Source organism: Dasypus novemcinctus, chromosome 17 (assembly GCF_030445035.2).
Source record: "Dasypus novemcinctus isolate mDasNov1 chromosome 17, mDasNov1.1.hap2, whole genome shotgun sequence".
Classification (NCBI taxonomy): domain Eukaryota; kingdom Metazoa; phylum Chordata; class Mammalia; order Cingulata; family Dasypodidae; genus Dasypus; species Dasypus novemcinctus.
This window is the reverse complement of record NC_080689.1, coordinates 66,594,736-66,619,993: the sequence shown is the minus strand read 5'-3', so window position 1 is coordinate 66,619,993 and position 25,258 is coordinate 66,594,736. Positions and strand designations below refer to the sequence as shown.

General features: G+C 41.6%; 1 protein-coding gene and 1 long non-coding RNA gene across 7 annotated transcripts in view; one reads left to right on the top strand and one right to left on the bottom strand.

Moving 5' to 3' along the window:
• Window positions 1-4,994, bottom strand: part of ALMS1 (ALMS1 centrosome and basal body associated protein) — a 315,125-nt gene extending 310,131 nt beyond the window's left edge. For 5 of the 6 annotated variants that reach the window (XR_011646196.1, XM_058278919.1, XM_058278922.1 and 2 more), the window contains exon 1: window positions 4,585-4,899. Coding sequence is in view for 5 of the 6 variants with exons in the window: in XM_058278919.1 (XP_058134902.1) it covers window positions 4,585-4,881 (297 nt within the window). In the remaining variant the exon portion in view is untranslated. Of the gene's footprint in view, window positions 1-4,584 lie in introns of all 6 variants that reach the window. The other variant, XM_058278920.1, reaches the window with a different exon arrangement.
• A 128-nt stretch (window positions 4,995-5,122) lies between these two features.
• On the top strand, window positions 5,123-6,809 carry LOC131274020 (uncharacterized). The gene is made up of 2 exons (XR_009181222.1): window positions 5,123-5,530; window positions 6,474-6,809. It is a non-coding gene; the product is annotated as an uncharacterized lncRNA (long non-coding RNA).
• Window positions 6,810-25,258: the final 18,449 nt, after the last annotated feature.

Below are 25,258 nucleotides of genomic sequence, written 5' to 3'. Positions count from 1 at the left end.
CCGAGGAATGGTGCTGCCCACACTTCCAGTGCCGCTGACGACAACAGAAGCGGACAAAGAAACAAGAAACAAGACGCAGCAAAAAGACACAGAAAACAGACAACCGGGGGAGGGGAGGGGAATTAAATAAATAAAAATAAATAAATCTTAAAAAAAAAAAAAAAAAGGAGTGCACCCCGTAAAGAGAACCACCCAGCACGAAAAAAGTGCAGCCTGCCCAGGAATGGTGCCGCACAGAGAGCTGACACAACAAGATGGCGCAACAAAAAAAGACAGATTCCCAGTGCCGCTGATAGGAATATAAGCAGACATAGAAGAACATACAGCGAATGAACACAGACAGCAGACAACAGGGGGGAGGGCAGGGATGAGAGAAAATGAATGAAAAATAAATCTTAAAATAAAAGAATATGGTGATAGATGGGAAAAATAAAACTAATGTAACTTATGGACTATAGCTAACAATAAAATGGTAATATTTTGCAGCAAAGCCAAAAAGGCATTATATCAAGGGTAAAGGTAAAAAAAAATTAGGATTTTTATGGGATATGATTATAATCAATAAATTTTTTTTTCATTTTCTTCATTAAGAAGGAGACCTTGGTCATGTCATTTGACCAATCTGTGCTTAATTATCCATCTTTCAGAAAACTGGAGAAACAATTGTTATTTGGATGGAATATGATAAATGTGCCTTGACCTATTTTTTTTAAAGTAAAGCTTCCATGAATTGTTAAGCTGCCTTTTGTCTGTTATTTTATATTTTGAATGTTGAAATCAAGTTTAATAAAAAAATCAAAACAAACCAAGGAAAATAATAAAAGATGACAACACAATGAATTAGAATATGAAAAGTTGTAGAATTAAACTTAAATCCAAGAACAGTTTCCATGTATGAAAATAAATAAACTCCCAGGAGTCAAATGAAGAGAAAAATGAAGAAAACGTTAATTACACAAAATTAGGAATGAGAAATGGAAACCACCAGAGATGCAATGGAAAAAAATAAAGAATACAGTTTTATAATTAACTAAAAACCCTGTTGAAATGAATTACTTTCTAGGAAAGTTACAAATTACCAAAATTAACCCAAGTAAGAAAGCCTATAGACACTATAAAATCCTGGAAGGAATCTAGAGGCATAGTTTCACTGGTGAGATTTTTTTCAAGTATGCAAGAACAATTCCCATATTACTTAAATTGTTTCAGGGCATAGAAAAAGCTTTAAAATGTCCCAGTTCCTTTTTCAAAAAATAGCTTAATATTGATGTCACAAATCTGATAAAGACAGTTCAAAAACAAACCAACTTACAACCAGTTATCACTTATAAATGAAGTATCTGCATATAAAATCCAGCAGTTAAGATAAAAACACACTATAACTAATAGTTTTTATCCTAGGAATACAAGGACAGATTAATATCAAGAATTAATATAAATGCAGATTAAAAGGTCTAAAAAAGCTAAGAATTATTCACTATAGACAAATTTGGAAATGGTGAGCAGGAAGGTGAAGGAGTTCAGGCCTGTATTCTCTCCTTCCTTAATGAAATATTGTAAAGGGTTATCTGCTGATAGGGGAGAAACTGACCCAGCAAACAATAAAATTTTCAAGCACTACTGATGGTTCAATTAAAAATGGAGACCAAGAATTTCTAGTGATACTAGCCCACAGAATTTAATGGTTTTCCCTAGCACGACCCGGTGATTTATGTTTAGGAGTTACAAGGAGGTGTTTGAAATGATTCACCAAGAAGAGCATAACAAAGGTACTGAAACATTGTCTTCTCTGAACTCACTTAAAAAGACAAGGCTGTAACACTTTTAACTGGTCACATATTGCTTTGAATTTAAACTGTTCCATGGCTCAGGCTCATGACTAGGATTACAAACTCAGTCACTGCCTTATACATCACCATTGGAACACCCGTATCACCAACAAGAGATATATGAGGGAATCAAACATTACAATTTTGTCATTTAACTTGAGAGAAGACTGAATGAAATTAATGTTTCCTAATTATTGACTCATCCTTCAAATACTTTACACTGCATTAAATGATATACAAAACACATCTTTGAAAATATTCAAAGTTCACAAATTTCTAGCAAGGAACACGTTAAAACGTGTATTCGTTTAAACACTTTCCAACTTATACCCAATAAATTTTAATAAATTATGACCTCCAAAGAAAATTATCTTAATACTCATATCATCTTAAAAATATCTTTAATACAAAACACTATCTGCACCTCCACACATTCTCTAAGTAAATACGAACCATCAGATTTCACTTAAAAAAAAAAGAGCTCTAAGAAGTAAGATTTTCTATAACACACATAACATTTAAATAGAATAATTTTCTCACATTGGCTGTAATGAGAGTTAAAGCGGGTTAATAAATAAATCCAACTCTAGGCTTGAAGATACCAAGTTTAAAATTAAAAGTTATTCAAACAAGAAATCACAGAACAAATTTAAAGAGTTAAAAGAACTCATCCACAAATGTGACTTCAATTACTGTCTATATGTAGATAACTTGAAAGGTCCAGCGCAGACCTCTCTTCTGATCTCCAAAAGCAAACTCATAATTTTAACACTCACCCCAACCAATCCTATCACCTCCTACCACCACCACCCATGCCATAAATAAATGCCCTATCTAAATATTTGGCACAATCATTCATCCAATGACCTACACCTTGACACCTTCTTGCCCTCAACTCCAATCCATTATTAAGACTGATGATTTTACCTCTTAAATAGCTCTCAAGTCATCCACTTTCCCTATATCCACCAACACTTTCCGATTCCAAAATAGCATCTTTGCCTGGAAATACCCCAATGGTTTCCTAATTAGTATCCAGACTCTTTTGTTGCTACTCCCCACAGCCGCCCTGATGCTACTCTTCTCTACTGTTACTAATGTTTCTGAAACACAAATATTACCCTATGCTCCCTCGCTTAAAACACATTTTTCAGTGACTTCTCACTGTCCTCAGGATCAAATCCCAAATCCCTGATATGGCACACAAAACCTGCATTCTGTGCCTTTGGTTCCTTGAAAATGCCATGTTCTCGTTAACAAATTGGACCTTCCCATATGCTTCTCCTTCAACTGGAATGCTCTTTGCCTAGTTAACTTTACTTTGCCTTCAGACCTCGTCAATTACAACTACCTCAGGGATGCCTCACTGACAAGGTCAGATGCCCTTACTATACGCTTTCACAGGATGTTAGTACCCATCAGTTTTACTTTCATTAATGTAACCATCTGAATTTTGCTTGCCTCCCTCTCTATAGACCATGAATATCAAGAAGGCAGGGACCAAGGCTGTTTGGGTTCACCAAAGTTTCCTTAGCATCCAGCACAATGTCTGACACATGGTGAATGCTCAATAAATATATGTTCAACGAATTACGTACCCACTGAAATATTTTCCAGACAAAACAACTATTGCTCTTGGCCAGGCAACAAACTATAGCATCACAATATGAGGAACCATTCTGTATCTGCACTGTCCAATATGGAAGCCACTAGCCTCCATCAGTGGCTAGAACAGAGGCATGGAATTTTTCAAATTTTAACTAAAATTTACATTTAAAGGGTAAGAACTGGTTAATGGCCACTGTATAAAACAGCATTGATCTTTTTCTGTCTTTTCTATTGTTTCGCTCTTCACTATTTACATCGTGTTTCAACAGCAGGCCCAGGGAAACTTTAGGCTTCTGTTTGTCCCATATGTACCTTTTACACAGAGTAGAAATTTAATACATGTCTAGTGACTTGACATTTGAATTATATAGGAAACTTTCTTTTTTTGCCCCTGAAAAAGAAAAATAATTAAATGCAAAGCTATTTTCGAAATGAATTTTGCAGGCCAACCATAAAATCAGCTTTCTCCACCGTGCATTACCTTGTGTTTTCCAGTTTTTCTGAGGTTTGGAATACAGTATAAGCCGCCTTCAATCAAGCCCCTCCTACCGGCTTTATTTCACTAATGAGCAGTATTTCCCTTTATTGCTGCTACTAAATGAGGGAGCACAGAAGCACAGTCCGCCGGGAGCCTCTCGAGACGAACTGGTCACATTACTCGCTCAGGGTGAGCCCTGCACTTCAGGCAAACTAATCTAATCTTCTTCCCAACAAGATATTCCCTGGGCAACCACCATCTCCACTCCCACACTTGAACCGCGCTTTTGGGCATGACAAGCCCCGCCTCCTCCCCAAAGCGTTTCTTAACTACGCTCTCAGGGAATATGGGCTTCTGGGAACACCTGGTTTGTCCAAAAGACCCACGGTAGCGGGCACTAGGAAACAAGGAATGTCTTTGCCAGGAAAAAACTCGAGCCTTGGAGTAGTCAAGCAGAACCTGTGCAGGAGTCGGAGCGCAAGGGACGAGACGGTCCCTCCACGCTTTTAAAACCGGCTGTTACGCGACAGGCAGCGAGCGGGCCGGAGGCGCGCCCCCGCCGCCCCGGGTGCAGGAGGCAGCCGGGACGGAGCGCGCGGCAGGCGCTCGGGGGCGACCGACCGCCAGCCCGGCCCCGACGGCGGCCCCACGCCTCCCGGCCCCGCTCACCTCCTCCGGGCACGCCCTCTCTCCCTCCGGGTAGTGGCGCCTCGGGGGCGGCGGCGGAGGCAAAGCCCGGATGGGGGGCGCCTGCAGCCAGGCCCTGGCCTCGTCGTCCTCCTCGTCCACTTCTTCGTCCGTGCTCTCCCGACGCTGGAACTCGTAGTTAAAATTCGGGCCCAACTCCGGCCCCTCCTCTTCCTCCATTTCCTCCACCATCACCACGTCGTCCTCATCCAAGTTCTCCGGCTCCTCCTCCTCCTCCTCCTCCAGCTCGGCGGGCCACGGAAGGTCCTCGGGCTCCATATTGGCCTCTCGCTCCCCGCGGCTGAGGGGGGGGGGGGGAAGGGAGGTGGAGAGGGGAGGGGGGAGGAAGGGGAGGGGACGAGAGCTGACTGGCGGTTGCGGCCGCGCGCAGGCGCAGTGACCGCCGCCGCCTGGCGCCCCGCGCCGCGCCGCCAGGACGGGGCGGGGCGGGCGGTGAGCGCGCTGGTTGCTAGGGACGCCCCGCGGACGAGGGCGCGAGGGCCTGAGGTAGAGAGCTTGCAACCCGCAACGCTACCACCTTGTCCCCGTCACCGGCGGGGACCTGGCTCACAGTACTGTAAGCTCACAATAAACCTGGACTGGAGTCCTCCTAGGGCGCAGAGGGCTTACACGAGGAGAATCTGGCCCTCGGCTGGGCCGGGCAGGACCAAAACTGAATTTTGCCCCTGCAACGAAATGGAATCGGACAGTAGGACAAACTCATGATAATCAAGTTTGCAAATTATGAATTATTTAAGATTGCGTGCCTACACATGAACCTAACAAAGTATCAGGGTCGATAGAGGGGTTAAAGCAACAGTGTGGTTGTTGGCGTCTATAAAGAGAGGAAAATAAGCCTATTGTCTATATGGATGGATATCCGTATATATTAAAGGAGATATTCAATGTGAAGCTAAAGGACTTAGTGGTAAGTATTATTGACTATATTATACCGTAGAACTCATTAAATGCTCACAGAACTGTGAGATAAATATATTTCCGTTTCACATTTAAAGAATCTAAAACTCAAAAGTAACTTGCCCAAAGTCTCTTAACTAGTAAGTAGCTGGGTCCATATGCCATCCCAGTCCAGGAAATGCCTTCACTCAGGCCTTCCAGTTGACAAAGGGGAAAAAGAGCAAATATTTAGATTGGTAGTACACATGATTTGCTCTTAGTCAAGGACTTTGAAATTTTAGAAACACATTTCCTGACCACTTGAGGAACCTGCAGATGGCAAATTAAAGAACCCTGGGAAGCTTAGCTAGCACCTAAGGAAATAGCCATAGTAGAAGTGGAGTCCAGCAAAATTTCTTCATAGCAATGGCAAAGATAAATTGGCAATGATACTGAATTAACATTGGTGGGTTAATTTTAGGGGTACTGCCAAGTTTGCATGCCCTATCTGCCAAAAACCCAATCCTTTAAAGACCTCTAAATAATCTTAGGATTGGTTGTGGCTTTTCCTTCCTGGAGACCCATGGCTACAATGAGAGGAAAATATCACTTGATTTCATATTCCTGACTTGGGAAATCCCAATGTAGCTTTCCAGTAACATGGAGACACATTTCATTATTTCTTAAATAACTGTTTCTTAAATAAACTTTTACTTAGAAACTCTACTACCCTTATCATCCACAAGTTTCAGGAAAAATAAAATTAATGGAATTTTTCAAATAACTATCAAAACTCTCAGAAACTCTCAACTTTCAAGGCCCAACATACTTCCATAAGCTTTGATGGCAGTAAGGTCAGTCCATTCTAGAACCCATAAATTATCTCCTTCTGACTTAATACCAGGCTGCCTCATATATTTAGGAATTACTTCCAATACTAGATTCTTTCTAATTTCTTATTATGACTATTGCAGATGACTCATGGCAATGCCTGCTTTATCACCAAAAGGTAGAAGCTGCATTTCCAAAGCACTCATCTAAGCAACCTCTGCCTGACCTGAAATATAGAGATTTGGTCTTCTGAGAAATTATCAGAGAAAAACTTCCCTTGAGACTCACTGGAAAAGACCTTGGATTGATGTGACCCAACTAAAACTACATACATCATTTTCTTCTGGCTCTTGGACATCCATTTCATTAGAAACTTCAATCTAAAGATTCTTGGGAATTCTCCAGAAGCTACTGACTGTGAAAGTGGGTAGCTTATACCCAAAACATATAGAACAAGATTATTTTCTGATCTTTCAGCAGCCTTTACTGTACTGTTAATCTTGCCTATTATCGTACTTTCACATCCTCTATTAACTGGCAAAATGATTTCTTAATATGATCTTTTATCGCCATTCTATTACCTTTGTTTCCCTAGGGTCTTCTGTCACTTAAAAACAAATCTCTGGTAGGTTTTTCTCAAAGTGTAGCTACTGCTCTTAGTTTAACTAAATTGTTGACAAAATTTGATAGCTGTGCTTTTAAACACTTCACAAGGTAGATTTTCTTCAATAGTTCCCTTCTAGAACTTAAGCTTTTCTCACATAATTGATAACAAACTTCAATCATAATAATGGGACCTTGTTCCCTACCTCAACAAAATGTTTCTCTGAGGTCATTACAACCTTATCAGAAAAACCTAGCCCTTCAAGAATAGAAAATAATACAGTGGCTATCCCTGTTACAATCGTTTATTCTCTTTAGAGGCACCCCAGCTTGCTTCACAGAATTTATTTAACTCCAAGGAGTCTGCCCATCTAAAGGGATAAAATGTTGGCTCAATCCTGATATGCTAAGAGATAATTAACCTACAAAGATAGCCCATTCCCCACTAGAATATTCTTTTTATGTGAGCATTAGGCTACATCCTCCTACCACACTCTGGCTTATTCTGTGCATTAAAGCTAATTTTTAGAGACTCTTAGGTGTTTAAAATTATCACCCCTCCAATTGATCATGTTTCTCTGATGATCCCCAGAGACCAAAACTTGAGGCAAACACAGACTACTTGGAAAAACTCAGACGGATAACTCTCTTCACATGTACTCTGAATGAAATTCCCATAAATAGGATTATACAACTCGAAAAATGTGGTACAAAACTGGCCTCTGATCTTCACAGACATCAAAAATGACACTTCTGCTTTAGAAGCCTGAAAAGCCAGTTAAATTTGAATTCATTAGCCAGAGTTTTCTTGGGCAATCACATAGCCAATGATTTCCTCTTGATTAGCCAAGGGGGAGTTTGTGCTTAGCCAACAATTCTTACCGCACTTATATACTACAGGTAAGTAAAGCAGTTCATGACTTGGTGAAAAGAAAAAGCCACCCAACTCTGTAAAACAGACCCAGCTGGATTCCAGGGCATAATTTCATTGCCAGGGTGTTTGTGTGTGTGTGTGTGTGTGTGTGTGTGTGTGTGTGTGTGTGTGTTTGTTGAAGTACTGAGGCCAGTAATTGAACCCAGGACCTCATATGTGGGAAGCTAGTTCTTAACAACTGAGGCACATCAGCCCCATTGCCAGGGTTTTATAATCTGTGCCCCTCGCCTTAAGACTTATCATAAGTTGCTGAAGTTGACTGTCCAGAGTCCTAAATGTTATTGTGCAGGCATTGTCGTGTCATTATTCAACAACTCATGCTATGGCAGAAGGAGAAGAAGGGATAAACCTAGTCCAACTACAGGCGCGTTCTCTGCGTCAGCATAATCTCAGCAATAGTGAAAGCCTGAATATCATTGATTAATGTCCTGTGGCCTGACTTTGTCTGCCCTGGACCAAAATGGGCAGACTGAGAAAATCAACCTCTGGCATCTGGGAACTGGCCTGCCACTAATGGTTATGGCTCTTTTGTTAGGAACTAGCCTGGCATTCATAGCTCTGCCATGGGGTTCTCCTACTGAGCATAAACAAGCTCACGGAACACCAACATCATATGAAGACCCTCTGTGACTCTGATGAAGCAAGACAAAAAACCAAGACCACTTTATAATCTTGTCCAAACACAGGAAAAAAAAGTCACAGTGCAAACCACAAACAACACAAACACAACCCACGTCCAGCTCATTTGAATGACTGCTGCTTCTGTACCAATTTTAGCTTTAGCCTCACTCTTTTATTCTCTGCTTCTAGTTAAGATTCATTAACATTCCCAATCACAGAATTAACCCCTGTTCCGGACAATATCCCATTCAGAGTAAAGCTCTGCTTCCTTGAACCTTCCCCCAAATCACCTAACACCAGCCCAAATCCTTTAAATCCAAACATTCCCGGTGGTGTGTGTTCTCCCTTGTCACAACAAACAATAAATTCAACTTTGTTTAACAATAGGCGTGTTGCTGGTTATCTTTAGAGAGCACTGACACGTTAAACTAAAGATACCAACTGCTATGTTAGTTCTGGGCCCATTTTATACTTCCTAGGAGAGAGGTACATTCCCAGTTAATGAGAATTCTGGTGTCTGTTCTGAGGCATAGTGCCTCCTGGTCAAAGATTTATTGGAGTGCTTCTTAGTACCAGGCACCGTGCTAGGAAGGAGAAATGCAGCCTCCTCTCACCAACCTTCCTATGGCCAAGCTAGTGCACCTGATGAGGAAAGTGGCATGGCAATGGAAAGGACAGAGGTAAAAGCTACATAGAAGGTGAATCTATTGGACCTAGTGACTGGAAGTGAAGAGGAGAGATGGAGAGGAAGAAGTAAGATAAATCCCAGGATATGGCTTGGGGCAGCTGAGCTGAGGAAGGAAATACAGTAGTGGGAGCACAAAGGTCTGAAGGGAAAATCATGAGCTCAATTTTGAGCATGTTGAGTTTAAGGTACCTGAGAGATAACCAGGTAAGGATGCTCAGTTGGCTGTTTGACTCAGGAAAGAGGGTGGGGTGGGTTGGTGATATCCAACTTACAGGTGTTAGTAGAAGTCATGGGCTCAAAGTAAAACAGAAAAGGGGTAAGGCTGGAACTCTAGAAATAGAAATATTCCAAAAGAAAGAGGAGGAAACAGACCAAGAAAAAGCTGTGCTGCCAGAAAGATAGGAAGTGAACACAAAAAGAGTGGTATTCTGGTACACAGGAAATCAAAGGGTTTTGAGGAAAAAGAGGCCAACAGTATCCAATGCAGCAAAAGATAAAATGACAGAAAATTATCTATTAAGTTAGGCATTAAGATGTTATTGGTAACTTTGTGTTATGGGTTGAATTGGGTGCCCAAAAGAGATATATTGAAGTCTTAAGCCCCAGGAACTTGGAGTGTGACCTTTTTGCAGATGTAATTAGCTAGGTTAAGATGGCATCATACTGGAGTAAGATGAGCCCTTAATCCAATGTAACTGGTGTCCTTGTAAGAAGAGAAGACCAGGGAACTGGGAGTGCCTACAACTGCAAGCAGGAGAATTGCATCCATCAGCCATGTGGAATCTAAGCCCCCTCTCAATATAGAGGTAGAGTGGACATAACCATCCCGGGGCCCACAGAATGGAGGAATAAAATATGGATTAGAGTGGACTTACTGATATTCTACTATAAAACTTTTATGACTACTAATAGAAGAAATTGTATCATTGACAAGGAGAAAGTAGCCACAGTAGTTGCTGAGGGAAGGGAGTGGGAAGAAGAGATGTGATGAGGGGGCATTTTGGGGACTTTGGAGTTGTCCTAAATGATATTGCAGGGTCAGATGCTGGACTTTATATATCCTGCCATAACCCACTGAATGTACCAGGGGAGATTGTGAACTACAGAGTAAACTATTATCCATGTGGTGCAGCAGTGCTCCAAAGTGTGTTTGCCGAGTTCAATGAGTGTGCCACAATGATGGGAGAGGTTGTTGGTATGGGAGGAGTGGGGTAGGGGAATGGGGGGTATATGGGAACCTCTTATGTTTTTTATAATGTAACCTTTTTTTGTGATGTATGAATCTTCAAAAAAAATACAATTTACAAAAATGATGGGGGTAGGGGAGTAGGGATGGGTTATACGGGAACCTCTTATGTTTTTTTAATGTAATGTTCTGTGTGATCTATTAACTTTAATTTTAAAAGTTTCAGGAAGCAGACTTGGCCCAATGGATAGAGCGTCCGCCTACACACGGGAGGTCTGCAGTTCAAACCCGGGGCCTCCTTGACCCGTGTGGAGCTGGCCCATGCGCAGTGCTGATGCGCGCAAAGAGTGCCTTGCCATTCAGGGGTGTCCCCCGTGTAGGGGTTCCCACGCGCAAGGAGTGCGCCCCGTAAGGAAAGCCACCCAGCGCAAAAGAAAGTGCAGCCTGCCCAGGAATGGTGCCGCACACATGGAGAGCTGACACAGGAAGATGACACAACAAAAAGAAACACAGATTCCCAGTGCCACTGAGAAGGATAGAAGCGGTCACAGAAGAACATACAGTGAATGGACCCAGAGAGCAGACAACTGAGGGGGGGGGGAGGGGAGATAAATAAATAATAAATCTTTTTAAAAAAAGAAAAAGAAAAAAATTAAAAGTTTTATTAAAAAATAATAAGAGACATAAAGACAGACACACAAAGAGGAGAACATCCATCATATGAAGACAGAGACAGACAAAGAAAGATGATGGCCATGGCAAGATGGAGGCAGAGGTTGAAGTTATGCTACCACAAGCCAAGGAAAGGCAAGGATTGCCAGGAATCACCAAAAGCTAGGAAGGATTCTCCCCAAAGGTTTTCAGAGGGAGCATGGCCCTGCTGACATCTTGATTGCAAACATCTAGCCTCTGGAACAAATTCCTGTTGTTTTAAGTCACCTAGTTTGTGGTCATTTGTTACAGAAGCCCTAGGAAGTTGACTCACTTGCACAAAAAATTGTTTTGATGGAATGGTGAGAGCAAACTCCAGATGCAACAGTTGAGACATTAAGTGTAGAAGGGAAGAGTTTAAAGGAAAGGAAAGCCATAAAGTAGTAGTTAGGGTAGAAAAGGGAATCATGGAGTCGAGGGAGATTTTTTTTAACTGAAAGAGACTTGAATATGGTAGTATGCTGAGGAGATTGAGATTGGAAAGAAAGAGAGTGAAGCTAGAAATAAAGGTGTGTGGGTGGAGGGTGGAGAACTGATAAAGGCAGAGAGGATGGTGAATGATTCAGGTAAAGAGCTTATCCTCAGAGGAAGCATGTGGCTTCCTCATAGCGCAGAGCAAAGTGTTAATGTATGTTTTTCTTAGAAGAGTGGAGCAAGAGGTCGAGTGAATTCATGGTTTCTATCCATGTTTATCACAGTGCGGGCCTCAGACCACCTTCATCAGAACCACCTGAAGTGTATATTTTAAAGAATCCCAGCTCCTACCACCCAGTGAATAAGATTTAGGAAGTCTGTATTGGACACAGACACACGCCACTCCCAAGCAACGCTGATGCACGATGGTGGCCAAGTACCTCTCTTTTCTTTTATCTGTGAAATATCGAGGATTACCAACTTCTGAAAATGACAGGAAGGGTGGAATAGAAGGCTTGCTAAGATTAGAGAAGGCATGGAAGTGCTAGAAATCAACAAGGGCACACTGCAATAGGTGGATACCATCGCTCAGCAGAGCTCCAATCTAAACAACGTGTGACTCCCTATTCCTTTAACCCACCAAATGCATCTCAAATCTGCCTTCGTTTTTCCATATGCTCTGCTTCCTCCTAGTCCAGGCCACAATCATCTCTCAATGGACTACTGCTCCCTGTCCTCATTGATCTCCTTCCTTTCATTCTTGCCTTTACAATCCATTCTCCTCTCATTCCAGAGAGCACTCAAATATATATATGGATATATATGGTTTCTTCTCATGCTATTACTTAAATATCCTCCAATGCTCCTTATTATGTTCAAATTAAATTCCAAAGCCCTGAGCATAGCGTCCTGTGTGCTAGACCCACATCTACTTCTCCAATCCAATTTAGCACTCTCTCCACCTTGCTCAATCACCCTAGTCTCACTGGACTCCTTTTGCTTCTCAAAACCAAACCCTTCCTTGCCCCAGCCCTTTTCACTTGGTCCCTCAGCCTTAAACATTCTTCTTAGAGCTGTTTTTGTGGCCTCATTGTTCAGGTTTGAGCTCATCCTATCTGATGTAGCTGCCCCCAGGTCTTCATTGTCATGTTGTCTTCACAGCACTTTTGGCACTCTGGAATCATTTAATTTTCTCACTTGAGTATTGTCTGTTTCTTCCCACTATAAGCCACATGAGGGCTGCCTCCTTGTCATTTCTTTTTACCAATGTATCCCTCATGCCTGGCATATTATAGGAGTTCAGAAAATGTATATTAAATGAATGAATAGATTACATAGACATGGTGGGGTTGCAGAACAAATGCAGCAGAAGGACCAGGAGCAAGAGAGGGAGTAAAGTGATTTAACAGGGGTCTGGAGTAGATGTTTTACATTTTTTGGTTTTTTTTCTGCCCAGACTACAAATGCTCTTCCTATTCCCTTCTGGGACAGAGGGCTCCCCACTACACAGAGAGAAGGGAGAAGATCATCCCTCTCCCTGCCACCTAGTAGTCAGGGCATGTGACTTAGATTTAGCTATTTGGATGATCCCATCTGTGACTTTGACTCTTAAAGGAGAAGCAGGAACTTGTTATTCAAAGTGTAGTCCAGGGACTGGTAGCATTGATATCTCCTGGGGACTTGTTAGAAGTGCAGAATTTCAAGCCTATTTAATCAGAAACTGCAGTTTAAAAACACCACCTGGTGATTCTTAGCCCCATTAAAGTTTAACAAATACTGTTCAGGGCATATTCAGAGGTGATAGCCACATCAAATTTGGTGAAAGGAAATCAATATTGTTGAATATATATATACACATTTGAATATATATATGTATATATCTGAATATATATATACATATATATATCACCCATCCCTGCCACCAAGACCACTTGGTTCAGATGCCCATTTGGGCATGTTCCGAAATTTTTAAGAATGGAATTTGACAGACATCCACATAGTAGATCATCTTATCCACCTAATTATTAAGAGCCTCTTCTGCAGTGGGGGCCTATTGGTGAGCTTTTACCTGGGACAGAAATGACCTTGTACCCTGGGCACATTCAGAGAGGTCTATCCACAGATCTCTTCTTCAAATGTGCTTGTCACTAATTCTCCAATCTTTCACCTTCCCAGGCCATTAGCACAGCCCAGAAATCAGCATATTGCTGACTTGATGCCATCTCTTCTTCCAGGAGAAGCAGACACTGAGATTTCCCTCCTCCATGGTCAGTCCTTTCTATTGTTGCCAGCATATCATGTAGACTGTAAAGCCATCTATCAATTAGTTTCCATCTTAAAGCATCTCAATGAGGCTGTAGGCCTGGGCTGAGGCAGGTAAGTATTGTCATAGAGTAATTTCCACCTTCTGATTCTCTCTACTGCTGAAATAGCCCAGAGCCAAGATAGCTGACCCTACCAGGTGAAAGCAAATCACTTCTCATGTTCTCTGCTTATTAGGAGATAGAAAAAAAGGCAATTTCAAATTAATGGCTGCCAACTCGATACTAAGAACTAGGTTGATCTTTACCCAGAAAAATATCACATTTGAATCAGCAGGTTCAATTAAAGATTAATGTTACTACATGATTAAGCTTATGCTACTCTAATAAAATTCTCCAAGACCTACACCAAAAAGGTAAGTGAAATGGAGATGTGATGAAAATCACCACTCAGATCTTTCACATCTTTGATGGTGCCTCATCACCAAGATTCCCCCAATGTCATGATATTGTCTTTAGTTTATAATTTGGTAGAGAGGGGGGTCTCCAAAGACTTCCATATTTTCTACCATAGTAGACATAATACCCTGGGTCAGGAACCAGTGTATATTTTCTGCCAGTAGCTGAATATCTCTACTATAAACTCAGCAACTAGGAACATAAATACAAGATAGATTTGAAGATCCACTAGGACACTGTGAGGAAAATTTCTAGCCAGATCTCCATCACTGAGCTCTCATAAGCCCCCACCTGACTGGTAGACCAGAATCAAATTCTGGTTCCTTGGGGATTAGCATTGACTCAGGGCCAGTAACTAATAATGCCTGAGAGATCTGGATATTTCTCACCCAGGCTCAGTCTCAGTTACCATGGTTAATAGTTATGGGTCCCTTTGGGAAAGACTAGGAAGAAGATTTACTGTACGAACCTAAGTGATTGCAGGATACTTCTTTAAGGGAACCTGATCTCTTCTTCTTCTTTTTTCTTCTAAGATTTATTTTATTTATTCCTGCCCCCCCCCCCCTCCCAGCCCCATTGTCTGCTCTCTGTGTTCATTCGTTGTGTGTTCTTCTGCATCTGCTTGCATTATCAGGCAGCACTGGGAAACTGCATCTCTTTTTCGTTGCGTCATCTTGCTGTGTCAGTTCTCCATGTGTGCAGCACCACTCCTGTATGGGCTGTGCTTTTTTCACACAGGGCGGCTCTCCTTGCAGGGTGCACACCTTGCTTGTGGGGTACCGCTACGCAGAGGTGCCCCTGTGTGGCACAGCACTCCTGCTCATGGCAGCATTGCACATGGGCCAGCTTACCACATGGATCTGGAGGCCCTGGGAATCGAACCCTGGACCTTCCATATGGTAGGTGGATGCCCTATCCATTGAGCCACATTTGCTTCCCTGATATCTTCTTTATTCAAGAGGTCCCAGGACAGTAAACTGACTCTGAAGTGGGAAAAGGGTGAGAAGCCACTCTTCATTGAGATGGTTCAAGTCAGGACTTTTCTCACATCTATAGTTTCTTTCTTAGTTATATAGTTTAGGCAGAACCTTAGAGGGTGTGGCAGTGTGAAGCTTTTGTGGATCCCAGAAAATCCTTAGTCCTTAGGGCTAATCCATTCCTGTACATGTAAAGTTATTGTAGTTGGGATCTCTTGATTAAATTACTTCAATTGAAGGCCCTTGATTAGATTGTATGACCCAGGGTGGGTCTTAATCCTCCTACTGGAGTCCTTTATAAATGGAGGAATAAAAATCCACAGATACAGAAACCAGAAGCTGAGAGAGAAGGCCCCAGGAGCCAGAAGCTGAAATCAACAATACAGAAACTGAGGGGAAACCACTTTAGCCAGAAGCAGAAAACAAATATGCCTGGAGGAGAGAGGACAGATTGCCAACAGTTGCAATTTAGGGAGAAAGCATCTCCTGATGATGCCTTGATTTGGATGCCTTCATGACCTCAGAACTGTAAGCTTTTAACCTAATAAATCCCCATTGTAAAAGCCACCCCAATTCTGGGTTATTGCTCCCAGCAGCTTTTAGCAAACTAAAACAGTGGTTTGTCCACATTGACCCATGATTATTAGCCACCATCAAAGTTCCCTATGACAACTATTTGAGAACTATTCTGATTACCAGTCGAGCCTTGCTGCCTTTTATGGTAGCATGCACACCTTGTCTCCATTGGTTAAGTGTCTCTCTGGGCCTCTGCCGCTATGGAACAGGATCCTCTCCACTGAAATCAGGAATGCATTTCAATAGCAGAAACTCTCACCTTCATCCCCAGCCTATCAAGGACAGCCACCATGGTTTTTTTTTTAAGATGTGGGGTTCTTTTCACCAGTGTATTTCTCCATGCCATGATGGAGGGAATGTTCTTTTTTTTTTTTTAAAGATTTATTTATTTATTTATTTGTCTCCTCTCCCCCTCCACCCCTGTTGTCTGTTCGCTACGTCTTCTTTGTCCGCTTCTTTTTGTTGTGTCATCTTGCTGTGTCAGCTCTCCGTGTGTGTGGTGCCGTTCCTGTGCAGGCTGCACTTTCTTTTGCGCTGGGCGGCTCTCCTTACGGGGCGCACTCCTTGCACGTGGGGCTCCCCTACACGGGGGACACCCCTGTGTGGCAGGGCACTCCTTGCGCGCATCAGCGCTGCGCATGGGCCAGCTCCACACGGGTCAAGGAGGCCCGGGGTTTGAACCGCGGACCTCCCATGTGGTAGACGGACGCCCTAACCACTGGGCCAAGTCCACCACCCCGGGAATGTTCTCTGAGACTTTTTGGCTGATTAAATTGGAAAAGGAATGAGTGAGAGAGTCACATTTCATAAATCCACTTCAAAATTCCCGAATATCTAAGTCTTGTATTTCTTACAACATACCAAAGATTTTCTGGCATCTCAACTTCATGTAGGATAGATCATACTGATTTCAGATTTCAATCAACCAACAAAGCAATTAGAGTCTCTAAAATTCAATAAATTCAGGCCAATATAAAATTGCATCTCTAACCTCTCTGATTTAGCATCCTCAGAACACATGTCCAGTTATAATATCCAGGTTTTGTTGAAATAATTAGCCAAATCTTTGGTAAGTCTTTAGTAAGGTTGACTTTGTAATTGGTCTCTGGGGCATAGGGCAATATGACTATACATATGTGTCTGGATATAATGAGAGGTGATAAGAGGGGTATGAGAAGAACTGACATCCATTTGCAAAGAAACTCTCAGATGAGGTCACTAGAAGGTTAGCAGCAGGGCAGGAACAAGCACATCAAAGAGAGGAGGAAGGGCTTCTCCTGCCGTCAAGAAAGTCTCAGTGGGGCTTAAGATGCTTGATATCAGCCAGATGCTCCCAAACTTTCCCATTTCAATTTTCCCATATTATGCCCTTTTACCTAAAAGATCAGGCAAAGCTGTGGATTCAACCTATGTTAATCAGCAATCCAGTTAACCTCAGCCCTGTGGGACTACAAAGGAAAAGAGATTCTCTTAAGACAGGCATAAGAACTCCTTAGTTCTGTAGCCATGCCTTGAGGCAAAAAATTAAAACCCTAAGACTCAATGTAACTATACAACAAAAAGATAACCCAATTTAAAAAGAGCAAATGACTTGAATAAACAATTTTCCATATAAAATATACAAACGACCAATAAGCACATGAAAAGATGCTCAGCATCATTAGCCATTAGAGAAATGCAAATCAAAACCACAAAAAACTTCCAGCATAGCCATGGACACTAATGCTTCACTGCCACTAGAGCTTGTGGACAAGTGTATAGGATCAAGAATTCACACTGTGGGAAGCAGACTTGGCCCAGTGGTTAGGGCGTCCGTCTACCCCATGGGAGGTCCGTGGTTCAAACCCTGGGCCTCCTTGACCCGTGTGGAGCTGGCCCATGCGCAGTGCTGATGCACGCAAGGAGTGCCCTGCCACACAGGGGTGTTCCCCGCATAGGTGAGCCTCATGCACAAGGAGTGCCCCCTGTAAGGAGAGCCACCCAGTGCGAAAGAAAGTGCAGCCTGCCCAGGAATGGTGCCGCACATACAGAGAGCTGACACAGCAAGATGACGCAACCAAAAAAAACACAGCTTCCCATGCCGCTGACAACAACAGAAGCAGACAAAGAAGACGCAGCAAATAGACACAGAGAACAGACAGCCGGGGCGGGGGGCGGAGAGAAATAAATAAATAAATAAATAAATAAATAAATAAATAAATAAATCTTTAGGAAAAAAAGAATTCACTTTGTGATGAATAGTGATGAAGGAATTGTTGGCACTCTTCTAGGATTTGATGACTTTGTCATTATGGTACTGGAAGACATAACTGAGTTTGAAATCATACCAGAAGGAACAAGGATTACCAAATTAGAACAGATTTGCTAAATGGAAATAATATAACAATGCTGGTGCCTGGAGGAGAAGGACCCAAAGTATGAATGAATTTCCTTGATTTATGCTAGATTCTGTTTTGTTTTATAATGGCAACAAAATGAGTTTTTTTTTTTACCTTTTAGTATTTAGAGTCTATAAAGCTAAATTTCCTCATTAAAGAGAAATGCTTTGAAGTTGCCAGGTTTTGTAAATTAATCGTGATTATCTTGGTGAAAGAAGAAAACAGTTTGCTGTTTGAAGATTTTAAAAATAAAGCCATTTTGGTTAAAAAAAAGAAACACTTCTTCACATCCACTATGATGGTGTAGTAGTTTGATATTGTTTGTGAATTCCAAAATAAGATATTGGATTATGTTTGTAAACTGGTCTGTCCTTCTGGGCATATTAGATTATATTGGATTCAGAGGTTTCACTTTTACTTGATTAAATAATGATTAAGGCTTTGATTGCAAGAACAGGCAAGGAACTGTATAAAATGGCCAGTGTGCCAAACAACAAGAAACACTGACATTTATACTCTACACCTAACACACAGGTCCCTCTCCTGTTCCCCATTGATTGGGTACTTCAGGGGTTATAGCCTATCTGAGAGATCTAACTAACTTCCATGGTTCCCACTCTGAGTGGAGGCTCCCCACTCCCTACATTCTGGGCAGGGCAGGCTCTGGGCTGCTTTCACTCCTGCACTGCTTTTCAAATTTGGCGCCACTTTCACTATTGGCCCCGCCTTCGCTTCTCACATTGGCCACCCTCACTTTGGCCCTGCCCTCACTTCTCGCCATTGTCTGCTCTTGCTTTGGCCCCGCCCTTGCTTCTCACCAATGGCTGGCCTCACTTTGGCACCACTTTTCTTATTGTTGGTGCCAAAGCCGCTAGAATCCTTTTCCTTCCCTCCTCCAACTGCAGAGCCAGCTCTGGCTTCCACTTTATGTGAAAATTAAACTAACCCTTTCCTTACAGAAAGAAGGCTCAATTGGAATAGCAGAGACCCCGGTTAAGAGAGATGAGCCATTTGCCTGAGAGTTTTACAGCTGACCTTCTAGAGAGAGGAGAACAGTTGAGCCTGGAGAGAATCGAGCCCCAGGGAGAGAGACAAGGTATAGAGAGCCTGGTAAGTCTACTGCTGACCTTGTGGTGACAACAGAGCAGCTGAGCCCGGAGAGAACAAGCCCTGGGAGAGAGATGAGACTTATCCCAACCTACAGCTGTTATTGGAAGAAGCTGGGACCATAGAGCTTTAAAAGGAAGAAGAAGGCTGAATGTCAGCAGCCATCTTGCTCCAACATGTGGCAACAGACTTTGGTGAGGGAAGCAACTTACGCTTTATGGCCTGGTAACTCTACTCTTTTACCTCAAATAAATGCCCTTTATAAAAGTCAAAAGATTTCTGGTATTTTGCATCAGCACCCCTTTGGCTGACTAATACAGATGGCTATGATAAAAATAAAACAAAACAGAAAATAGCAAGTGTTGATAAGGATGTAGAGAAATCAGAATACTTGTGCATTGCTGGTGAGAATATAAATTGGTGCAGACACTGTGGAAATCAGTTTGGCAGTTTCTCAAAAAGTTAAATATAGAACTATCATATGATGCTAATTCCACTTCTACCCACAAGAATCAAAAGTAGGGACTATAACAGTACTTGCACACCAATGTTTATAGTTGCATTATTCACAATAGCCAAAAGGTGAAGTAACCCAATTATCTATCAACAGATGAATGTATAAACAAAATGTGGTATATATACACACAGTGGATATTATTCAGGCATAAAAAGGAATGAAGTTCTGATGGATGAACCCCAAAATCATGCTAAGAGAAATAAGCCAGACACCAAAGGACAAATATTGTATGATTCCACTTAAATGTAATATCTAGAACAGGCAAATTTGTAGAGACAGAAAGTAGATTCTAGACTCCCAGGGGCTTCAGGGAGGGGAGAATGGGCAGTCAGTGTTTAATTGTGTACAGAATTTCTGTTTGGGGTGATGAAAAACTTTTAGAAATAGATAATAGTGATGTTTGCAAAACATTGTGAATGTAACTAATGCCATCGAATTGTACACTTCACATTTTGGATAGTTAAAATTACGAATTTTATGTTATATATATATGTTACCACAATAAATTATTTTTTAAAAGGAAACAGCATCAGATCTATACAAAGAACTTTTGAGAAAAGGAAAGGAGAAAGAAAAACAAAAGTTTACTTACTCCGCCCAAAAATAATGCATCAGAAGGAACAAAAATTATGAGCACCAAATTTGGCCCCAAATTACAGCACTTAAGGAAGTCATCACCTTTACAAACATGAGACAAATGTAGAGATGCCAGGGCTGTGGAAAAGGAGGGCAAGACTACAGAAGGAGCCAAAATACACACAGCAGCATTCAGGAAACAACAACAACAAAATCTCTAAAAAGAAACGGCAAATGATGACAAGGGTTACATGTAGCAAAATGAAATGGGATGAAGGTAATTTATTTTTTTAAAAATGCTGATCTTCATTTTCTCTCTCTTTTTTTGTCTTTATTTTTTTAGATGTTACATTAAAAAAAATGAGGTCCCCATAAGCACTGTTACAGATAACCAACCCAAGCCACAACTTTCATATTCCTGGACCCTTCACAACGATCTATTACAGCAGTCCCTTCAATCACCAAAGCCTTATCTTCAGTAAGTGCTCAGCTCCAGGTAGCCACAGGTGGTAGTTTAGGTAATTGTTCACCACGGCATACCAGGAACTGCCAACAGTCCATCCACTGAGATAAACCCAGTCGTCACAGCTTTTGATAGCAAACAGATCAGATAACCAATCCCACCTTCCCATTTCTTTAAGGTACCGTTGCCTGCAACCACAGCAGGTATTGCTCAATATTGTTTTAGCCAATGGAATCTACTTGCATATTTTAATGGAAATGGATGTATTGTAGAATATTATATAACGTAAAGAAATTCCAGGATATTTTTGGGTGAGAAACAATACAACCCAAGGAGCACCAAACCACGCCATGGAAGGTCCTGATGAAAATGCCACTGCTTCCACCACTTTTATAGACATGAGACTGGAGACAAGACAGTAGGAACAAATGCCACCATAGCTTTCTCAGAAGAGCCAAATGCCTCCACCACATGATATACGGCCACTTACATTGCACAGGTCTAAGTCCTGCACAGGTGCATTTACTTGGCTGAACTAAGACCCTAATCCAACCGTGGGATTTTATTCTTTTAGCTTTCCATCCTCCCTTATATGGAAAAGCATGCTTTAAGGGAGGAAGCAAAGGATGCTGAACGTCCCAATCTTAATTCCTACAACAATCAGAAAGAGTTTTTGCCCATTAAATTTATCCCTGGGAGTCTATCCCATGGAAACAAAAGCACTTGCATGTAAGGCTCAGAATAAGGGTATTTATTACAGATGTTTTGAAGTGGCAAAAATCTGTAAAGCACGTGAAGGCCCAGCACTAAGAACATAGTTGAATAAAATACAGTTCATCCACATCACTGAATGTTATGCTGTCATTATAGAGAAGGAAATGGAGTTCTTTGAGGTGACTCGGAGGGATTTCCTTAGGATGTTGTTGACTAAGGAAAGCAAGGTGAAGAAAAATGTTAGGAGGTGATCTTGTTTTTTTTAAGAAAAATAAGCAGAAAATCATATGTCAGATCCATGTTTGTGAATATGGTAAAAACTGTAGAAAAATACCCTATGCTTAGAACTGGGTTAACTGGAGTGAAAAAGGGTGATATATGTGGGGTGGGGGAAGGCACCAGGCAGGGGAAAAGAAAAGGAAGAAGACTACATTTTAAAATTGCATATATGGATTCTGCAAGGTGGCAAAGGGAGGTGGCAAAGATTGAAATATAACTTTTTTTTAAAGTTCTTCACCTCTCCATCTCTCTCTCTCTTTTTTAAAAAGATTTATTTATTTATTTTTCTCCCCTCCCCTTCCCCCACCCCAGTTGTCTGTTCTCTGTGTCTTTTTGCTGCATCTTCTTCTTTGTCCGCTTCTGTTGTTGTCAGCGGCAGGGAATCTGCGTTTCTTTTTTGTTGTGTCATCTTGTGTCAGCTCTCCATGTGTGCAGCGCCATTCCTGGGCAGGTTGCACTTTCTTTCACGCAGGCAGCTCTCCTTATGGGGCGCACTCCTTGCGCGTGGGGCTCCCCTACGTGGGGGACACCCCTGCGTGGCAGGGCACTCCTTGCGCACATCAGCACTGTGCATGGACCAGCTCCACACGGGTCAAGGAGGCCCGGGGTTTGAACCGCGGACCTCCCATGTGGTAGATGGACGCCCTAACCACTGGGCCAAGTCTGCTTCCCGAAATATAACTTTTCAATCTGGTCTAGGACACAGCCCCACACTGAGGAGAAATTCCTGCGAGTGAAATCAAAACTGAGGACAAGGAAAACTGATCCGAAAGACAGACCAAGGCTAGACCGAAATGGGGGTGGAACAGTGCCAGCAAATCCCAAAGAGCAAGCCACCATAATTTTGATCACTACACAAAAACAACAGAAGAGGGAGCTCTGTGAAGTTAGAAAAGCTGTCCTGAACTTCATCTATCTTTGAAAGTCCAGGAAAACCAATTTCACACACAAGTAACTCACAGAAAAGTATCAAAATCAAATCCCATGCAAAATTGTAAGGAAAAAGAGGATAAGGAGCAGAATAACATCCCAAAAGACGATGAAAGCACGCCAAAAAGTTATGATCACAAAACAGATAGAAATTGTAACCTAACATTTTTAAATTACCTAAAAGGCATTTATAAAATGATAGAAAGAACATAAATCAGAAATAGAAAACTCAGCAATGATGTGACAAAACTATATAGAATAAGAATCAAAGGGAAAATATTACAACTGAAGACAAGCTCAAGTAAACACAAAGGTAATACCTGAAGAGAAAACAAAAAATGAAAAAGAGGACCATTTTTAGATTAAAAGAAACAGAGAAACAGAAAGAGACAAAGGTAAAAGCGATCAACCCACAGGTAATAGGAATTTGTGAAGGAGAAAACCAAAGCACAGGCATAGAACAAATGCTAAACCATATAATTTAAACCAAAACAAAAAAACTTTCCTGAAAATAAAACTGATTCGAAACTATGTCGAAAGGATACACCATGTAACTGAGGTTATAGACTCAGAACAACCAATATCATGGCATAGTCTCCTAAAATTATTGCACTTCAAAGAAAAAAGAAAACTCCTTTGGGCATCTTAAAAAATGCATGTGACTTATAAGGAAAATAAAATTAGATTATCACCAGACTTGTTGACAATAATGCTTTATGCTAGAAAAACAAAGGAGTGATATATTTAAGACACTCCAGGAAAGAAAGTGTGAAACAATGATTTTACATGCAGCAAAACAACTTTTAAATATAAAGGACACAGATAAACTGCTTTCAACATGCAAAAAAAAACTTTGAAATATTATGCCCATGAACTTTTCCTGAGAAATCTGTGAGAGAAATAGCTTCAGGTCACCAAAATAACCATTGAGACATGGACATAAGGACAGGAAGTGGCATTCAACACAGACTTACTTATGGAACTACAAACAAATGAGGGTTTAGAGACAAAGTGTTAGATGGAATGGTTCTGTGCCCTGACAACATAAATATGGTACAGTATTTTCTTTATTTTTCCTTTTTAAAGCAGCTTTATTAAGATATAATTCACACATCACACATTTCACCATTTAAAAAAACAAAAGCAACTCTAGTTTATTGTGTGGGTCTCCACCCACTGAGATAACACCTTGACGATATGAACACATTCGTATTTCATAGACGCATGCCCCATGTGCACCATTTCCCACATATTCCCCCACTGACGCCCTGCACCAGTGACCCTCACCTTCTGTATTAGCCAGAAGAACACTCCCACCATTGTAGATGCAACCACAGACCTACAAATCCCCAGAGTTCCTTCCTCCAGGCTTCCCCCAAGTTCCACGGACAGTCCAACCCAACCCTCCCCACCCTGCTCACCCTCACATTCCAGCATCATCAACCCCACTCACAGCCCTGCACCACCACCACCCCCATCCATTGCCCAAACACCCCCTTCCACCTTAGCATATGTTTTGCCCATATTGAGCCTCAGGTCACCACGCTCTACTCCCTTTCTGTCTCCTGATACCTTATTTTCTAGATTCTTTCTCTTTAAGTCTGTTCAATATGCTTAGGTCACATCGGTGAGGTCATGCAATATTTGTCCTTCAGTGAACTGGCTTATATCACAGAACATAAGGTCTTCAAGATTCATCATACTGTCACATATGTTAATACTTCATTCCTTCTTACAGCTGAATAATATTGCATTGTATATACCACATTTTGCTTATCCATTCATCTGTTGATGGACACTTGAGCTGCTTCCAGCTTTTCGCAATAGTGTAGAGTGCTGGTATGAACACTGGTGTGCATATATCTGTTCATGCCCTTGTTTTCAGTTCTTCTGGTTATATACCCAGCAGTGGCATTGCTAGATCATATAGCAATTCTACAGGCAGCTTCCTAAGGAGCTGCCAAGCTGTCCTCTGCAGTTGGCCGCACATTCTACATTCCCACCAGCAGTGGCCGAGAGTTGTCATTCCTTCACATCCTCTCCAGCACTTGTACTTCTCTGTTTTTTTTCATAGCCACCAATCTAATAGGTGTAAGATGATATCTCATTGTCGTTTTGATCTGCATTGTCCTAATAGCTAGGGATGTTGAACATCTTTTCATGGGCTTTTTAGACATTTGCATTTCCTCTTTGGAAATGTCTTTTCGGATTTTCTTGTGCATTTTTTTAAATGGGTTGTTTGTCTTTTTTTTCAAGATGCAGGATTTCTGTATATATGCTGAATATTATTACACCCTTATCAGATAAGTGGTTCCCAAATTTCAGAGGTTACACATAAGCGAGTCTCAGGAGGATCTCACTGACTGCCACAATAAACAATGCCTCAAACAAAGCAGGGGTGCTTCTGAGGGCTCTAGAGAATCTGGACACTATAATCAGGGCACACAACCCCAGGAAATAAGCACCCCATGAGCAGGCCTTCCCTTGGAATATATGATCACTTCTCCCCCCAGTGTAACAGAGCTAGACTCATT